The sequence below is a fragment of the Hyperoodon ampullatus genome (assembly GCF_949752795.1).
Source record: "Hyperoodon ampullatus genome assembly, chromosome: 13".
Taxonomy (NCBI): Eukaryota; Metazoa; Chordata; class Mammalia; order Artiodactyla; family Ziphiidae; genus Hyperoodon; species Hyperoodon ampullatus.
The window spans coordinates 31,166,614-31,184,886 of record NC_136926.1 but is presented as its reverse complement, the minus strand read 5'-3'; the positions used below and the strand labels follow the sequence as shown (position 1 = coordinate 31,184,886).

The following is an 18,273-nucleotide window of genomic DNA, read 5'->3' as shown; positions in this document are numbered from 1 at the left end:
CTGCTCCACAGCATGTGGGATCTTCCCGGACCAGGGCTCAAACCCGTGTCCCCTGCATTGGCAGGAGGACTCTAAACCACTGTGCCACCAGGGAAGCCCCAAGTACAGTTATTGAAAAATAATACAAGCTTTTTAAACATACAGTCTATTCATATAATATTATTGCCACGTTTAATTTTTTCCAAAAATATTTATGACAGTTCTTCATTCACCAGTGACTTGTTTTGCCTGGTCTACAAAAGGAGATAACTGCTTCATCTTCACAGTCTCGCCTAGGTTAATGCCTGTTGATATTATGCACCTTGGTTTTGCTTCTGAGTCAGAATTTTTCTCTTTATATATGACTTGTAACTCTAACTCTGTAAGCTTTGCATAGGGCCGGCTTTGAGGACAGTACTAAGTTTAAATGATTCCGTTTATATGGTAATAGTAGAAACAGTTAAATGACCCCAAGGGAAACTTTGCCTCTTCTGTGTAGTGTCAAAATGTTTCCTTTATTTCTTCAAGTTTGTTTCCTCCTCTATAAAATGAAAGATTTGAACTATTTGAACTGTGGCAGGTTTTTTTTGTGTTGCAGTATACTCTAATTTGGCTACATTCAGATTAATATAAACTAGTTTTAATAATTTATCAATTAACTCAGTTCATTTAAGGGTTTTTTGGTTTTGTTTCTATTGAAACCAAACAGATTTTAAAGCACTAGTAGAACCATTTGAAGAATATAGATTTTACTAATTTTCTGTTCAGGATGTCTGAGTTTTAATAATTCATATAGGTCCTAGAATATAGCTTACTTATATCTATGATACCCATTTATAGGAAATTTATAGTGTGAAGTGGTTAAAATTAGGCTTGTCAGTCATTGTGCTTCTTGTTGTGGCCCAGGTCCTGTTCCTGTTGGCCAGCAGCCTGTCTAGCCCAGTGCTGTGCAGTAGAGCTTCCTGTGGTCATAGAGTAGATAATAATAGTGCAGACTACACAGATGCACTATGTAGTGTGGTACCAACTTTAATTAATTTAACTTTCAACAACCATGTGTGACTAATAGGTCATCAGACAGCAACACAGGTCTAACCTCATGGCTACCCCTTTTATATGTAAAACCCACATTTTGGAATTTTTTCTGGATCTCTCAAGCAAAAACTTCTAAGAGAAAAAAAAAGCTTGTAAGAGGCTCTTTGACCTATTAAATCAGCTTGTAGAGGAGGAGACAGAAGGCTAAACAAGTTGGAAAGAAAATGATATGTAAAGTGATAATTACAATATAGTATGATAAGGATTAAATCAGTGAATAGGTTGATAAAGTGACTGAATACCTGGGGGTTCAGTGAATGAAAATAAACCACTCTGGGGATTTTAAGTAGTAAGGGCTTAATTCAACTTAAAATAGAATTCGTTGTAAAATTACTGATCACACCTATCAAGTTCTTGGTTGAGTCTTTAGAAATAATTTCCAGGCCAGTGCAGAACTACCAGAGAATCTGTTAGGAGCTCCTGCCACTGGAGCCATGCTGGGTGGGGTGACAAACACTTTGCCTCCACTTGGACTGCTGCTGGTTACCCAAAAAGCTGGAGGTTAGATACTAGTCTAGAGAAGATGGGAAGAAATATAAAAGTAGTTCTCTTTTCAGTGACAAGCTGAATGGACTTGAGCAAGAGAACTTTAATTAGAAGCTCAAATTGTTAAATGAAAACTTACTTTAGGCTAGGATAGCCTCTCTGAGAAAATAAATTATCTTATAGAGACATGGAAGAAACCAAATTGCACTAATTGTGGTGCATAAACTTTAAGTAGGTTTTATTGCATACGTATACAAATAACCCTTATATATCCATTCTTTGCAGATCCAGGATGAGAAGACTGATAAAAGAAGAAGCTAGTTGAACAGCTATAAGATGCCCAAATCTGGGTTCACAAAACCAGTTCAGAGTGAAAATTCTGACAGTGACAGCAATATGGTAGAAAAACCATATGGAAGAAAGGTATATGATTATGCTAAATATTTGTTGACTCTTTGGAAATTGTGAAAAAGACTCCTGATTTAGTATTTTTATTTATTTATTAAAAATTTTTCTAATTATAACTTTTATTTATTTTGTTGTATTTTATTTTACTTTATTTTATTTTATCCACACCCATTGGCTGTGGGATCTTAGTTCCCCAACCAGGGATTGAACCCGGCCCTCGGCAGTGAACATTCAGAGTCCTAACCACTAGACCACCAGGGAATTCCCATGATTTCGTATTTTTAGTAACTGCGCATAAAATAAAAAGCCGTATGGATGCCAGATCCTGGGAGTGAGATTGTTTTTCATTCCCTAAAATAACAAAATCACCAAGATCACACAGTTACTTGAGAAATGATCATGAGGCTGGGGATCCAAGACCTCACAATCATTTGTCATCTCTTCCCCCTGACCCCTGGTACTGAAACACACGTACACAGTAGCCGTTCACTTTTCCATGTCTATAATTTTGGATAAATTTACATAACTTTTCCAAATTCAGTATATCTCTCTGTAAAAGAGGACAACAGTACTTTATAGAATTGTGACAGTGAAATGACTTAAGTGTTATACTCAGTACAATGCTTGGTATATAGTAAGTGCTCAATAAATGTTAACCGTTTTTGTTGTTTATTATTAGTCATTGCCAATGACCCATGATTCTGCCCTTTTACATCTATCCTTTTTCATTACTGTTTAATTTAGACCCTCAAAACCTTTATTTAGACTTCTGTAGTTGTCTCCTAAGTGGTCTCACTATCCCTAGTCTCTGCTTTATCTAGTTAGTTTTACACATTACCTTTGAATTTTTCTTTCTTTGGATTTTTCTTTTTTTTCTTTTAAGTTCTTTTCTTCCTATAAGCCATTTTCTTGTTGAAGGACATCTGAAATGTTTCCAGTTTTTGGCTAATATGAATAAAGAGTCTGAACATTCATGTAGAATCTTTTTTGAACAGCTTTATTGAGGTGTAATTTATAGACCATAAAATTCACCCACTTAGTGTAAAATTCAGGGATTTTTAGTAAGTTTATAGAGTTGTGCAACCATCATCACAATACAGTTTAGACCATTTCCATCATTGTTAAAAGATCCTTATGCCCATTTGCAGTGTGTCCCTGTTCCCACCCCAAAGTCCAAGCAACCCCAAATCTGCTTTCAAAATCAGAACACGTAAGTTTTCAACTTTGTTCTTTTCAGAAATTCTTTTGGCTATTAAGGGTCATTTGCATTTCCATATAAATTTTGGGATTAGCTTGTCAGTTTCCACAAAAAAAAAAAGCCTGCTAAAATTTTTATAGGGATTTTATTGAATCAGTAGATCACTTTGAGTAGTATGTCATCTTAACATGTCTTCCAGTCCATCACCACAGAATATCTCTCCATTTATTGAGATTTTCAATTTCCCTGACCAATGCTTTGTAGTTTTCAGTGTACAAATCTTGCACTTTTATTGTTAAATTATTAATATTTTATTCCTTCGGATGCCATTATAGATAATTTCATTTAGGATTTTTCACTGCTGGTACATAGAAATGCAAATATTTTTGTATACTGATCTTATATCCTGTGACCTTACTGAATTCATTTATTCTAAAAGTTTGTGGATTCCTTAGGATTTTCTACATATGGGATTATGTCATCTGCTTATAGACATAATTTAACTTCTTTTCCAGTATGAATACTTTTATTTCCTTTTCTTGCCTGATTGCACTGGCAGTCTTTGTTTTTGATTACAGTGTTTAATCCACTCACATTTCATGTAATTATTGATAAGGTTAGGTCTATATCTGCCATTTTGCTCTTTGTTCTTATGTTTCAGGTCTTTTTTTCCTCTCCCGTCTTTGCTGCCTTTTTTTAAAAACTATTTTTCAGTGTACTATTTAAATTTCTATGATTTTTTTAAACTATGTTTCTTAAATTATATTCTTAAAATGTTGATCTAGGGATTATAATGTGCATGCTAATTACTACAGGTTAATATTGACTTAAATCCAGTATAATACAGCAACTTTGTTCCAGTATAGCTCCATTACCTTCCCTTCCTTTGTGTTCTCTGTGTAGTATAGATTATATCTACATTTGTTATTAACTCAACAACAGAATGTCACAATTATCGTTTTATAGTCTTATTTTTTAAAGAAATAAGAGAATTAAAGAGAAATATATATTTTTACAGTTCTTTGTTTTTACCTACAAATTTACCAATTTTGGCACTTTTAATTTCTTCCTATGAATTCAGGTTACTGTCTAGTGTCATTTCCTTACAGTCTATAAGAATTTTCCTTAGTATTTACTGTAAGACGGATCTTCAGCTGTGATTTCTCTCAGTGTTCATTGATCTAAGAATATCTTGATTTTGCCATTTTTAAAAAACAGGTTTTTTGAGATATAATTCACATACCATACAATTTACTCATTTAAAATGTAAAATTCAGTAGTTTTTAGTATATTTACAGAGTTGTGCAATCACCACCTCTGTCAATTTTAGGACATTTTCACATGAAAAAGAAGCCCTATGTACCCATTAGCAGTCACTCCCCATTCTGTCCCCAAACCCCACAGCCCTAGATAGCAAATAAATCTACTTTCTGTCTCTATAGATTTTCCTATTCTGGATATTTCATATAAATGGAATTCTACAGTATGTGGTCATTCATGACTGTTTGCCTTTATTTTGTTGGATATAGAATTCTTATTTGACTTTTCCTTTTAGTAGATTGTTGTCCCACTTCTTTCTTGCTTTAAGTGTTTCTGATGAGAAGTCAGCCGTTAATTGTGATGAATTTTTTTTGTTGTTGCTCTTTTCTCTTTTATTTGACTGTAATGTGTTTAGGATCCCTTTGCAGTTATTCCACCTGGGGTTTTTTGAGTTACTTGGATCTGTAGATTAATGGTTTTCATGAAATTTGGGGTGTTGAATTTACTGATTTTTTTTGTTTGTTTTTGTCATCTCACATCTGCTGTTGAACATACCTAATACATTTTCAGTCACTTTACTTTTCAAATCCAGTATTTCTTTGTAATTGTTCTTTATTCATATTCTCTGTTTAAGTCATTGTTGTCATACTTTAATTCTTTAAACATTGTTTTCTTCCTCCCTCCCTCCCTTCCTTCCTCTTTATAGACTTTGCCAAACCTATCTTGGCCTACTCAGAGAAGTTTCCCTTGAATACTTTTTTCCTTGCTTTCCCAGCTGCCGTAATTTTTATTGAAAACTGGACAGTTTAGGTCATAATATTATAGCAGCTCTGGATTCTCATTATTTCCCACCTAAGAGTTGTAACTGTTGCTAGTTTTTTGTTTGTTTGCTTTTAGTAAAATGTCAGGTTTTGCAGTGTTTGTTACTTTGTCACAACCACTGGTGTCTAGGTTTTTGGGGGTTTTGTTTGTTTGTTTAGTCTTGCTTTCTAGGGGTTGCCCCATACTTACGTGGATTAGTTAGCAACCATCGGTTGGTCAGGCGTTGTGCTCAGACGTGAGCCAGTAAGCCTTACCATGAGCCAGTAAGGCTTCCACCTTCCACTGATAGATATACATGTGTGTTGGGGAGTGTGCTCAATGTTCAGGCATTTTTCAGGTAAGCCCTAGCATTTACTTTCTGTCGGGCTCACCCAGGAGTTGCCTCATGTGTGCAGGCTCCTCGTTGACTAAGGATGGTGTAGAGAGCTTGGACCCTTGTAGACCTCCCTGGTGTGCGTACACAGTCTCCCTGTCAGTGAGGGGTCTGTGCAGAGCTTAGCCCTTCTAAGGTCTTCTCCACGTACTTAGCCTGTCTGCCAGGGATGAGTGCCAGGGATGAGTGGCTGTCTTATCTAGTGCCCCGTGGCTCTCTGATTTCTGCAATCTCCTTGTTAAATTTCTGGCTTGTCTACTGGCTGCTGCTCCCCCACAGTGGGACCACAGCCATAGGCTAATAGAACTATGGGGTTTTTTTTCACTCCATTCCTTTCCTACCCTGCTTGCTATTTTTATCAACGGAGTGACTGGGTGGTGGGGTTTTGGCCTTCTGTGTCAATTCAAGTTGACTCTCTGGCAGCAAAGATGCTGGTTTTCATTGCCAGCCCCACCCTGGAACTACTTCATGCAAACTAAGCATTAGCCAGGAAATGAGAACAACCCCAGGCAAGAATGCTGAAGACAATCACTGTTCTTATCCATAGTTCAGCAGTTTTTCTTGTTGAAAATGCTTCTCAATTTGTTGTTTTTGTTCAATTTCTAGAGCCTTGAAATGGTGGTTTTCAACAATTTTGTCCAGGTTTATAGTTGTTCCTTGGAGAGATAAGTTCCCAATATCTTCATTCTACTATAGACAGAAGTTTCCCCAAATATATTTTAATGTGCCAAAGGAGCGTGAGTTCACTAATTTATTCATTTTATTCAACAAACCTTACATAGGATGCTTATTGTGTTGTGTGCCTCTCCTATGACCCTTGAAATAAAAGTGATTGGTGGGACTTCCCTGGTGGTCCAGTGGTTAAGACTCTGCGCTTCTACTACAGGGGGCATGTGTACAATCCCTGGTTGGGGAACTAAGATCCCTCATGCTGCGTGGTGTGGCCAAAAAAAAAAAAAAAGGTTAAGGTTTGGTCTAAATCTTTATGAAGACTCTTAAGTAATTGCTCTATCTCTGTGTCTGAAGTGTTTTGCTCTCAGGACCCCTTGATACTTTTTAGCATAACTGAGGAGGCTAAAGGGCTTTTCTGTATGTGGGTATGTCTGTTGACATTTACACAATCAGAAATTAAAACTGAGAAAAAATTTAAATTTATTAATTGGTTTAAAAAACAGTATAACTGTTACATGTTAATAATATATTTTTATGAAACACAACTGTATATTCCAAGACAGTATCAGTGAGAAGAGTGTCATTGGTTTTGCAGATATCTTTACTGTGTGGCTTAACAGAAAGATAGCCAGATTCTCATCGCTTCTGCAATCCAGATGTTCAGATATCTCTTGTCACGTAATCTCAAGACTCAAATACACATTCTTTAGAGAATGAGAAAGAAAGATACACTAACATCTTAGTGTTATTGTGAGCATATTTCTGACTTTGTATTTCCCCTGAAATGGTCTCAGGGACCATACTTTGTTCACACTAATGAAAGTATTTGAGTGTACAATAATGGGGCAAAGGAGAGAAGCAGTCAGTTCTAGGGCGTTCAGGGGTGGTCTCACAGTAGAAAAGATACCTAATCTGGATTCTCAAGTATGTGACTAGCAGGAAAATGAGAGTAAAGAGTAGACTAAGCAGGAGACGTAAAAAAGACAAGAATCTGTTAAAGTAGTGCATACAGAGTTAGGATGTAGCCTGTGAAAGATGGAGGGTAGGAGATAAGCATTAGACAGGGACCAGTTCATTATGACCTTGTGTTCCTTGCTAAAGATCTTGAAATTTATCCTGTAGCCAGTGAGCCAGAAGGGAAGGGCCATGGCAGAAACCAGTTAGAGTATTATTTAAAAATCCAAGCAGAAGGCAGTGTGGGCGATGGCTGTGGGGATAGAAGTGGCAGATCTAAAAGATATTGAATTACTGAAACTTGTGTATGTATAGAAAAAGTTGTCTGGGTCCACTCTGAAGTTGATTGGACTATTCCCTGAGAGGACACTCAGGAAAAGGGACAGGTTGTTTGAAGAAGAATGTTTGGTTTGTACTTGTTGAATTTAGTTGGTCATCGGAGCATCCAATAGAAGTATCAGTTAGATAGTATTAGTTAGATATGTGTCTAGAGGTCAGAACAGCTAGACTAGAAATAAATGTATGAGGATTTGTGGAAAAGTGATCTATAGGTATCGAGATGTCACCTAAAGAGAGTGGGGCAAGAATGGAGGAGAGCATACCCTGAGGAATTCAGATATTTTAGGAGTCAGGAGAGGGGGGAGCAAGGACAGAGAGAGAAGCAGTAGTTACACGGCGAAGAGTGGCGAGGAGGTCTGTGTGCCAAATGACACAACAGTTAATAGGAAAGACCAGGCCATTGTCAGTAGCGATACCTTACAGTGACCTGGGTAAAGGTGACCTCAGGAGAGTTGTGGGGACAGAGTACAATGTGAGATTTGAGGAAAGAATTATAACTTTTATTTCTAAATGTTTAAATATAGTGAAGGTTGCATTTGTGAAATTACATATGAGCTACTTGATGTCAGTTTTTGGATTTGAATTTATAAGGCTAAAGTTGTTGAAGCTTATTCTTCTAGGTACTTCATATTATTTTTTCTAGGTACTTCATATTATTTTTTGAAGATTGCCACTAAATATGCAGTAGTCCTGACCATTGCCTTCGTAACAGTGTGATTTCTTAAAACTATAGAGGCAAGCAAAAAGCAAACACTTTTTACTAATGTATTTCTATTAAAAATATTGCTTAGGTAAGTTAAGAATACTTATTAATCATTAGATTTATAAAATAGGAAGAATAAACACAAACTATTAAATTCCTTAATTATTAATAGTTGGCTTACCTAAAGGGATATATTTAACTGTTCTCAGTCTCAGTTTAATCATTCAGTGTTTTTTTTCAAGATCACACATTTGTTTGGGTAACGGTCAAAAGTCCTTCTGAGGCAGTATGCGTGGTGCTTACTGCCATGCTTTGGGATTTCCGAGCAGCTTGACATCCAAAGCTGTTGTTAGAAGTAATTTTCTTCAGTTTTAAATAGATATTTGAACTGTTTATTTGCACCTTAAGAGAGGAAGGGCCATAATTTCCATTCCAAATTTCTTGCTTATAGACCACGTTACTACTGCTTCTTTGGACAAAATAAAGTTAGAAGAGAGGGGAGGAGAGAAGGTGGCATGAGCATCCTATTCACTTATTTATTTGTAAAGCATATTTTTAGGATTGTCTTTTCTTGGTGAGTGATTGGCCTTGAAACCAGCCTCTAGCTTCTGCTGAGGTTTTCCTTCCATAAAATTTTTAGAAATGAATATTATATAGCTGTTCTCTTATGTAAATACAGACCGTATTTACAGCTTAATATGACAGACATTGCCGTTATAAGATTCTAAATTAAAAAATAACCTGAACCAAAGTTTGATTTTTAAATGCATTTAAATAGACCATAATTTTAAATAATCCATTCTATAGCAATATGCTTTTTATATAGAGTGCTTTTATTACCATGTTAAACATTACAACAGGGCTTCCCTGGTGGCGCAGTGGTTGAGAGTCCGCCTGCCGATGCAGGGGACACGGGTTCGTGCCCCAGTCCGGGAGGATCCCACATGCCACAGAGCGTCTGGGCCCGTGAGCCATGGCCGCTGAGCCTGCGCGTCCGGAGACTGTGCTCCGCAATGGGAGAGGCCACAACAGTGAGAGGCCCGCGTACCGCAAAAAAAATATATATATATTACAATAGTCAGGGGTTCATCAAAAATGTCTCCTCGGGCCGCAAAAAATATATATATATATTACAATAGTCAGGGGTTCATCAAAAATGTCTCCTCGGGCTTCCCTGGTGGCGCAGTGGTTGCGAGTCCGCCTGCCGATGCAGGGGACGCGGGTTCGTGCCCCGGTCCGGGAGGATCCCACATGCCGCGGAGCGGCTGGGCCCGTGGGCCATGGCCGCTGGGCCTGCGCGTCCGGAGCCTGTGCTCCGCAGTGGGAGAGGTCACGGCAGTAAGAGGCCCACGTACCGCAAAAAAAAAAAAAAAAAAAAAAATGTCTCCTCAAAATTCTTCAAATATTTTATCCTTTCACTGCTAATCTGTGGAATTTTTTCCCCATTGGTTTTAGTTTAAAATTTTTTCCTCTGACATTTTTAGCTATAAATTAGCTATAATTTGCAAAACAAAATCTTTCATCAAACCTTTTCTGGTAAGCTAAAACCCGGGTTAAATTCATAAAGTGTGAGAGGGTGGATGTTAATCGTCTGCCTTTCTAAATAGCTCTGCCCTATCCTTTTCATCATCAATATAGTTCAGACCTTCATTATCTCCTATCCCCATGATAACTGAGAACTTTTATTATTCAAGTGATGTAATAATGTTCATTAAAGAAGAATTAGAAAATGTATATAAGAATAATGAAAATAGAAATTGCCTTGTCTGAGATGAAGCATCTGAGGTTTTACCCTACTTGAAAGCTAATTAGTTTCATGGATTATGGCAGAAGACATGAGACTCCTGGGTCAGATAGAGAGGAAAGCGTTTTTTCTCATAGCAATCGCAGTAGCCATATATCAGCATTTGCGCCTTTTCTCTGAGCCCTGTTTCTCACAAAGGGATGCAAAGAAGGCCAGGTGACAGCTACATATACAATGGATTGTATTATAGGAGAGGAATCCCAAATCTTTTTAATGGGCAATAAATCTACCTGACCTTTGCCCTAAAGGGAGAAATTATTTATTATACTGAACAGTGAGCAGGTCTGATCTACCTTTTGCTCCAGAGGGAGACACTTTCTCTGTCTTCCAAGGCTATTCTCTATACAGATATCCTTGAAAAGATAGAATAAAGGGATTTAGTGCTTCTGCTTGCAAGATGTGCAGAATGCAAGAGAGCTATAGAGAATTGTCTTCCAGCACACCTGTAATGCCATTACCCACAGACAGCCATTAACATTTTGGAAAAAAAAATTTTTTTTGGTTTATATACTTCAAGTGTTTTTTTGTTTTTTGTTTTTTTTCTTTTTTTCTAGGTAAATTTTTACCTCATTTTTTTCCTATCTTCTTGAGTTGGTAAAGGCTACCAGCACATTGTTTAATATCAGCAGTGATAGAAGATCATTCTTGTCTTGCCATTAATACTTTCATTGCTATGTATGATAGCTGTTGTAGGTTATTGAAAGAAAATCATTAATATAAATGAAAAAGACTTAAACTATTGTAAAATAAAAAAGTCTGACTCTGTTAGGTTTATTATGTCATGGATATGAAAGAAGAATGTGCCAGCGATTCTCTCCTGAATTGACAAGAGTATTTATACCATTTGATGATATAGAAATTTTAAGACAATCAGAAATAGCTATTTCTTTTGAAAGTTACTTTCCCCATATCTGAAAATAATTTTTATTGTTAAGATTCTCACAAAAACACTTTGTTCAAGTAACACTTTTAAGGACAATTTTATTTTACAGAGAACAGAATAAGTTGGTAGCAGGAATGAATATTCACACTAATCACCATATTGCACAGGAGAGTATGATTGATAAATTCTTGTGAACATTTTTCATTTAACATATTAAATTGGTTTCTCTTGTTTTATGGCACAGAACAGTATCTTTACTCACACAAGTGCAAGGGAGAAGGGACATCCTAATGTTTTTCTTAGATTCTTTTTTTAATAACAAAGATTTGTATTCTAAGACAAATCTCTAGAACTTTGTTGGCTAACCATTTTACTAATCATGCCTTTTTGTTTCTGATTCTTTGACATCTGGGACCTCAGTGACCCTGGGGAGACTGCCCTTCCCAGGGCTACTCAGTTCTCAGACATAATAAACAACTTATGTGTGACCACACCTTTCATTTGCAAACCAACCAATCCAGAGTCCATCCCCAACCACCAACTCTATCCAGCTCTCACACTCTGGGCCACTATCCCCCTGCCCTAATAACAGTCACCCCAGAACCAGGTGCCAGACAACTAGACAAACAACACCTGTACCCTAGAGTCTGCTGAAATTATGCAAACTAGCCAACCCTAAACCTGCTTGCTCTGCCTTGCCTTTTTCTTCCTGTGGAAACCTCAACAAAAGCTTTGACTCACATTTCCTTCCCCTCTCTCTGCTTCCTGAACCTCCTAGGTGCTTCCCCCGGTGGCACCTCATGGTGCGGCATGCCCCCTCTTCTTGGGAGCTGTGAGTAACAAACTCTCTTTTCAGTGGCAGCGTTCTCTTGATCTGTTGGCCTCACTATACCAGAATAATAATAAAATCGACGTTTTAAAACAACCTTATAAGCAAAAGGCATGCCTGTGAAGCTCCATTTCATTAGCAGAAGTAAAAAAACAGCTCAAGAGGATTTTCCTTTACACCTGGGAAATAAATACTTTTATTTTTCACTAATCTTTACCAGTTAAGATATAAGGAAGTCACATTCTTTTCCTAATTTGCTAATAGGTTTATCAAGAATGAATGTAGGGTCTATTTACATGTCATTGTCACCTATTAACATCATAATAAGATTTTTCCTTAATCTTTTGATATAATGAATTGTCTTGAGGTTTTCTAATAATGAACTATTCTTATATTCTTTGGGTGAATCCTGCTTGATTATGATATATTATCTTTCTAAGGCACTGAGTTTGATTGGACAGTTTATTGTTTCATTTATTTCATAAGCAATTTAGTGTATAATTTCTATCTTGAACCCTTCTTTGGTATTAGTTTTATTTCGCACTTGTAAAATGGATTGGTTATCTTCTAATCTTATTTCTGTGTTGTAGTATTGTTTATATGAAATGGGAAATATATTTTCCCTGAATTTTTAATTTAAAACCTCTCGTAAAATCTTCTGGAATAGGTACCTTTTTTAGACTTAAAATCTTTGGCTATATATTGTTTTCTATGATCATAGGTCTATTCAGGTTTTCTATTTCTTTCATGAGCCAGTGTTTAGTAACACATGTTTTCCAAGAAAACAATCCATTTTTCCAGGCCTTAAAATTGTAATTGTATAAAAATGAATACAGTATTTTTTTTTTTTTTTGCGGTACGCGGGCCTCTCACTGTTGTAGCCTCTCCTGTTGCAGAGCACAGGCTCCGGACGTGCAGGCTCAGCGACCATGGCTCATGTGCCCAGCCGCTCCGCGGCATGTGGTATCTTCCCGGACTGGGGCACGAACCCGTGTCCCCTTCATCGGTAGGCGGACTCTCAACCACTGCGCCACCAGGGAAGCCCTGAATACAGTATTTTTTTGTAACTTTTTAATATCCCCTCTGGAATTGTATTTTAGGTCTCAATCCCAGTCTTTTTTCCTGGTTTTTTTTTTCCCTCTTATTATTTTCATGATTAGACTCACTAAAAGCTTTATTATATTGCTCTTTTTGAATCATCTTTTCATTGATAAATTCTACTTTTTAAAAAATTCAGTATTTTTTTATGCCCCTTCTTCCCACTCTTCCTTCCTTTATTTTCTGGCTTGGGTCGAAAGCTCGTGTCTTCTGCAGTCTGAGTCTACTTCTCATTTTTTTCTGAAAATCTCTATGGTTATGATATCTATCATTTATTATCATAGTTTTTACGCTCACCTGCTAGGTGATGTGGCTTAGTTCTTAGTATCTAGCATGTTTTTCCAAAGGAGTTGTCATAACCCAGTTAGATGTGCTGTATGTACCAATTCAGATGTTGGATCATAAGAGTGAACTTGGCAATTCCTGTAGGCATAAGGGTAGGATACTTTATCTAAATGAGTGGACACATGGTATTAATAAAATACAATCTGCTTAATTCAATCTAGACTGTTTTTTCTTATTTATATATTTGTTTATTGGTGATGATGTCTTTCTTAGACATAGAGTTCCATTATATTCAAGATATTTTGTTTTATTGTTATTTTTAAATTTTATTACTAAGTAAAAGGGAATATGAAATAAGTTAGAAAACACATTATGATTGTTGAAAGTGGGCCTTAAGGACATTGAAGACAACGATGGTTTGTAGTAATACTCTTTCTACTTTATATAAAGTATTTTTTAATACTGTATTGCTCAGCTAATATTGTTTTAAGTTTATTCATATTTAATTTTTTAATAGAGTAAAGACAAGATTGCATCCTATAGCAAAACTCCAAAAATTGATCGGAGTGATATGGGCAAGGAGATGAAAGAGAAATCGTCCATGAAACGTAAACTTCCTTTTACCATCAGCCCATCAAGAAATGAAGAACGAGATTCAGACACAGGTAGGAAATTTTGTTGTTTTCTGGTAAAATCATAATCCTTTTTTTACTGTGATTTTCTTTATCATTCCTCGTTCACTGCATTTTAGAGAGAAATATTTGTATTTCAGAATTTCAGGTTTATCATTGGGGCAGAAATTCATATATTCCTCACCCAGATTTGATTTCTATCATAGATAAAAGCAATTAGCTTTTTTTCTTAGTCTCAGTGTTTATTACAAATTTCTTACTACTTTAAGAACTTAATTTCTTGGGGAGCATTTCAGTGAAGAAAATTTACTCAGTAATATGGAGCATTGATACGGTAGATTTGAGAAAAAGCTGTGGAGTTTTTGTGAACAAATTGCTGAACCCACCAAAGAAAGAAAGTTTAGGCATTTTAGATTCAGAAATGAATCAGAAATATGTCCCTTTCAAAAAAAAGAAGAAAAATATTGAGGCTTCCTAAGCCCAGTTCATAGTACTTTTTTCCTCAAAAACTTTTCCTATATCAGGAATGGTACTTGACATCAGTAAATCCCAGTTATTCATAATAGATTAAAACCTTATTACCACTATCTAATAAATTACTAGGTTGTATTTTAACCCTGAACTAATCGTTTCTTGAAACTAATATAAACTTGAATGTTCGTTATATGTTTATCATAATTGTTTTAGCCCCTGAATGAAGTATTGGTAATGATCTATTCTTAAGAATGTTTTAGTTTCACTCAAAGAAAATCAGTGTTACATGCTAAATTTATGTACAGAGATCATATCCTACTTTTATCTTTCTAGCCATCTTAATCATCAGTATGGGAATGATCTTGACTCCAGAATCTGTGAAAATAGACTTTTTGAAAGACTATTTTCAAAAACCTAGACTTTTGAAACTCCTTGTGCTAATCTTTAGAAAATACTTAATTTTAGTATACACTGTTAGTAAGTAGGTTTCCTTTTGTGTATTTGGCTGTTTCTCTTAGCTTGAACTAAAAATTTTTCTTAAACGCTTATGACATTTTTAAACTTGAAAATTGCTTTTTTGAGTGATTAAGAAATTATGTGCTTTGTTCATTTTAAGTTACACTGTCTTCTAGAGGTTCAGAATCTTTCTTTCCTTTATTTATTTATTTATTTTTTGAAGCTTGAGGCTCCTTATTGTTTTATTTTATTTATTTATTTATTTATTTTTGCGGTACGCGGGCCTCTCACTGTTGTGGCCTCTCCCGTTGCGGAGCACAGGCTCCGGATGTGCAGGCTCAGCAGCCATGGCTCACGGGCCCAGCCGCTCCACAGCATGTGGTATCTTCCCGGACCGGGGCACGAACCCGTGTCCCCTGCATTGGCAGGCGGACTCTCAACCACTGCGCCACCAGGGAAGCCCTTGACCCTCCTTATTTTTACGCATTGTTCTCAAGGTATTACTAGGTCACTTAGCTGAGAAGAAGGTGCTTCTGTGCCTTCAAATATACAAGATTTAACTTGTCTCATACTCTCTCCTTAGAAACCCTTTTGCTAGTCATTTTTAAAGTACTTACATTAACCAGGTTTTGTTTTCCAGTGACAGTGATAATCCTACTAGTAGTTTGAAGAAGGGACTTAGAAATAAGTTTTCAAAATAATATACTTCCCGTGAGAACCTTTGTTATTAGATCCAGTGGGTTATTTGTCTTTTATTTAGTGTAAAATAAAAGAAAGACTTAGGAAGACATGAACTTTAGGCACTGAATAAACATAGTCTAATTCATATTTTATTGATTGGATTATATGCTTATCCCCTGCTACAGTCTTTCCACTATTTGAATTTAGTGGGACATTGCAGCTCTCTCTAAGACTGTTTCATAAAACAAACTATTATTTTATTTTATTTTTTTTTGAAAAGGTTACATGGCTAACATTAAATGAGATTTTGATGGATTTAAACATGTATATCTATATTTTTGGTAGGCTGAATTTATAAATTTTTGTAAATAACAGATGAAGGCTTTAGTTTTGCATGCACACACATCCAAAGCATTAAGAAGAATTTCCCCAGGCCCAAGGCAAAACGTCTTATTTTCATAATTTTTAAAAAAGAGTCCAGAGTACCATTAACTGATATTTTCCATATGAAAGATAATTATAGCACCAAACCCCGTATTTGACATTGATCTTTTTAAAATGTTAAATCATTAGCTGAAACTATACAGAATAAACTATAAAAGGGAGAAATACTTATAACATATATGACAACCCTTATCTTATTATAATTAGTAATTAAAGTTCTCTTAAATGTGAAGAGAAAAATACAGAAATGGGAGAATGGACAAAAGATACAAACAAGTAGTTCAGAACAAGAGAATTACGGTTGGTGAAGAAATATATGAAATGTATTAATAGTACTCAAAGAAATAGAGTTTACAATGATTGACAAAACTGTCGTTGGCTTAAATGATACAAACTGGTCACTGGTTTGAAACAGGAACTTGCTTTAGTTTGTCTAAATTATGGAACTACCTTATTGAAGGTAGATATAACAGCATATGTTACAAACTAAAAGTTTGTTAACATTTGACTTATTCTTTCTTTTGTCATTTATTCTATATAAATAATTATTGATGAGAGTAAAAATTATCTTCAAGTATATTTCTCTCAGCTTTCTTTATAATAGAAAAAACAAAACAGGAAAAGATTGTCAAGAAATGTAGGATTTGTTAAATTATGGTAAATCCAATGAAGAAATATGATCTTTTACCCTTAAAAATAACATTGTAGAAGAATAAACTGTATGGAAAGATGTTCATAGTATACACAGTAAAAATGTAGGTTATGAAATAATATGTACTGTTTGCATTATGTCATATTCTTTATATTTGTATGCATATGCACACAGGACATACATTAAGACATATACAGAAAGATAAGATTGTTTAAATATAAAGACCGTTTCATTGTAGAACTAACCCTAAACCTAGTGGGTTTATTAAAGGTCCTGAACAAAAATGTAAATATTATAAGCCCTGACTTAGGTGAAAAATAAAAGAATAGGGAGTGGGGAATAAGGAGAAAATGCTAAGAGTGCTACACAACTCATCATCTCTCATAGCAAGGGATTAACTGAAATTGTCTGAAACTGAAATATGTTTTTAATCTTTAAAACTTCTAATCTTTAAAATTTTACCTATATGTTTATATATGTGTGTGTTTATATTTTAGTATATGGTATCTCTTATAGAGAAGAGCAACTCCTTTAGTTTCTTTTCTTTTTATGTTGGATTAAACTAAAGTTAATCTTACAGATTTTTATTTAAATATAGCACATATGAATGATATTTTCTTATTCTTACATAAGTTGATTTCTCTCTCTCTCTCTCTCTACTAGTTCCTCTGTCTTTATATACATTTAGAAGGATGCTTGGCATGATGCTCATGAGATGTTAACATTTTGTTTCCAGGATTTGGGATGATTTGTTACTTTCTTCTTTGTATTCTTTATATGCCTTGAATTTTTAAAATAATAAACATACATTATTTTTATAAAACACGGTCGTTATTTTTTTAAGACATTCATATTGTCCAGGGAAGATTCAGTGGTCCTCAAAATCAGCAGTAATGCCATCAACCGGCTGAGTCATTCCTAGTCTTCATTTTGAGATACCCTAGTGTGTCTTAAACTTTCCAAATTGTCAATTATTTAATGTTTATTTTTTTTAAAAGATAGCACTTTCTAGAAAAGAAATTCACATAAAGTTTGGGGGAAAATTACAGCATAATTCAAAGTCATGCCAGTGAATTCTTATAGCTGTATCATAATACTGTTCATTTCAGCAAATCTCCAGTATATCTACTTATATCATTCCAGTATCAACCTCACATTGTCCTATCATATTAGAGAATTCTTATAAATTTTGTCCCATGAAATGTTGAGGCCAATCTGTACAATGACTCATTGAACCTATGGAAGCAACTACTTCTTATCTAGAAGACAAATTATTTCTTACAGCTACTGCATCAGCTTGCTTTATCACCTACTTTTAGCTTTTACTTTTAATCTTTCCTAGTCTAGAATCCTGACCAGATAAGTTATTGTAATTATAACAGAAGGAAATCATAGCGTAGTGTTTATTATCAGAAGCTTTGGAGTCTGACAGACTATTGTTGAGTCCTTGCTCAGCCACCTACTAGCCCTGGCCAAATTAGTTGAGTTCCTTGTAAGTCCCAATTTTCTCATCTATAAAAGTGCATATAATACCAACTTCAGAAAATTGTGACCTGTAAGTGACATATCATGTAAAATCAGTTTGTGATACATTAATTAAAACAAAACTAATACTGACTTAAATAGATAGAGATTTTTTTCATCTAATGCGGTAAGACCAGGCATAGGCAGTCCAGAGTTGGTATAGCAGTTCAGTAACACCGTCAAGGACTGGGCTCTTTTCATCTTTCTGCTCTGCTACCCTTA

The 18,273-nt window shown here is 35.4% G+C and overlaps 1 protein-coding gene across 1 annotated transcript in view; it reads left to right on the top strand.

The window, feature by feature from the left end:
- The window catches only part of ANKRD12 (ankyrin repeat domain 12), a gene marked incomplete at its 3' end in the record, with an annotated part of 109,845 nt that overhangs the window by 25,943 nt on the left and 65,629 nt on the right, over positions 1-18,273 (top strand). The window contains exons 2-3 of the mRNA XM_079717028.1: positions 1,846-1,983; positions 13,706-13,853. Coding sequence (XP_079573154.1) covers positions 1,897-1,983; positions 13,706-13,853 — 235 coding nt within the window. The 5' untranslated portion in view covers positions 1,846-1,896. The remainder of the gene's footprint in view (positions 1-1,845; positions 1,984-13,705; positions 13,854-18,273) is intronic.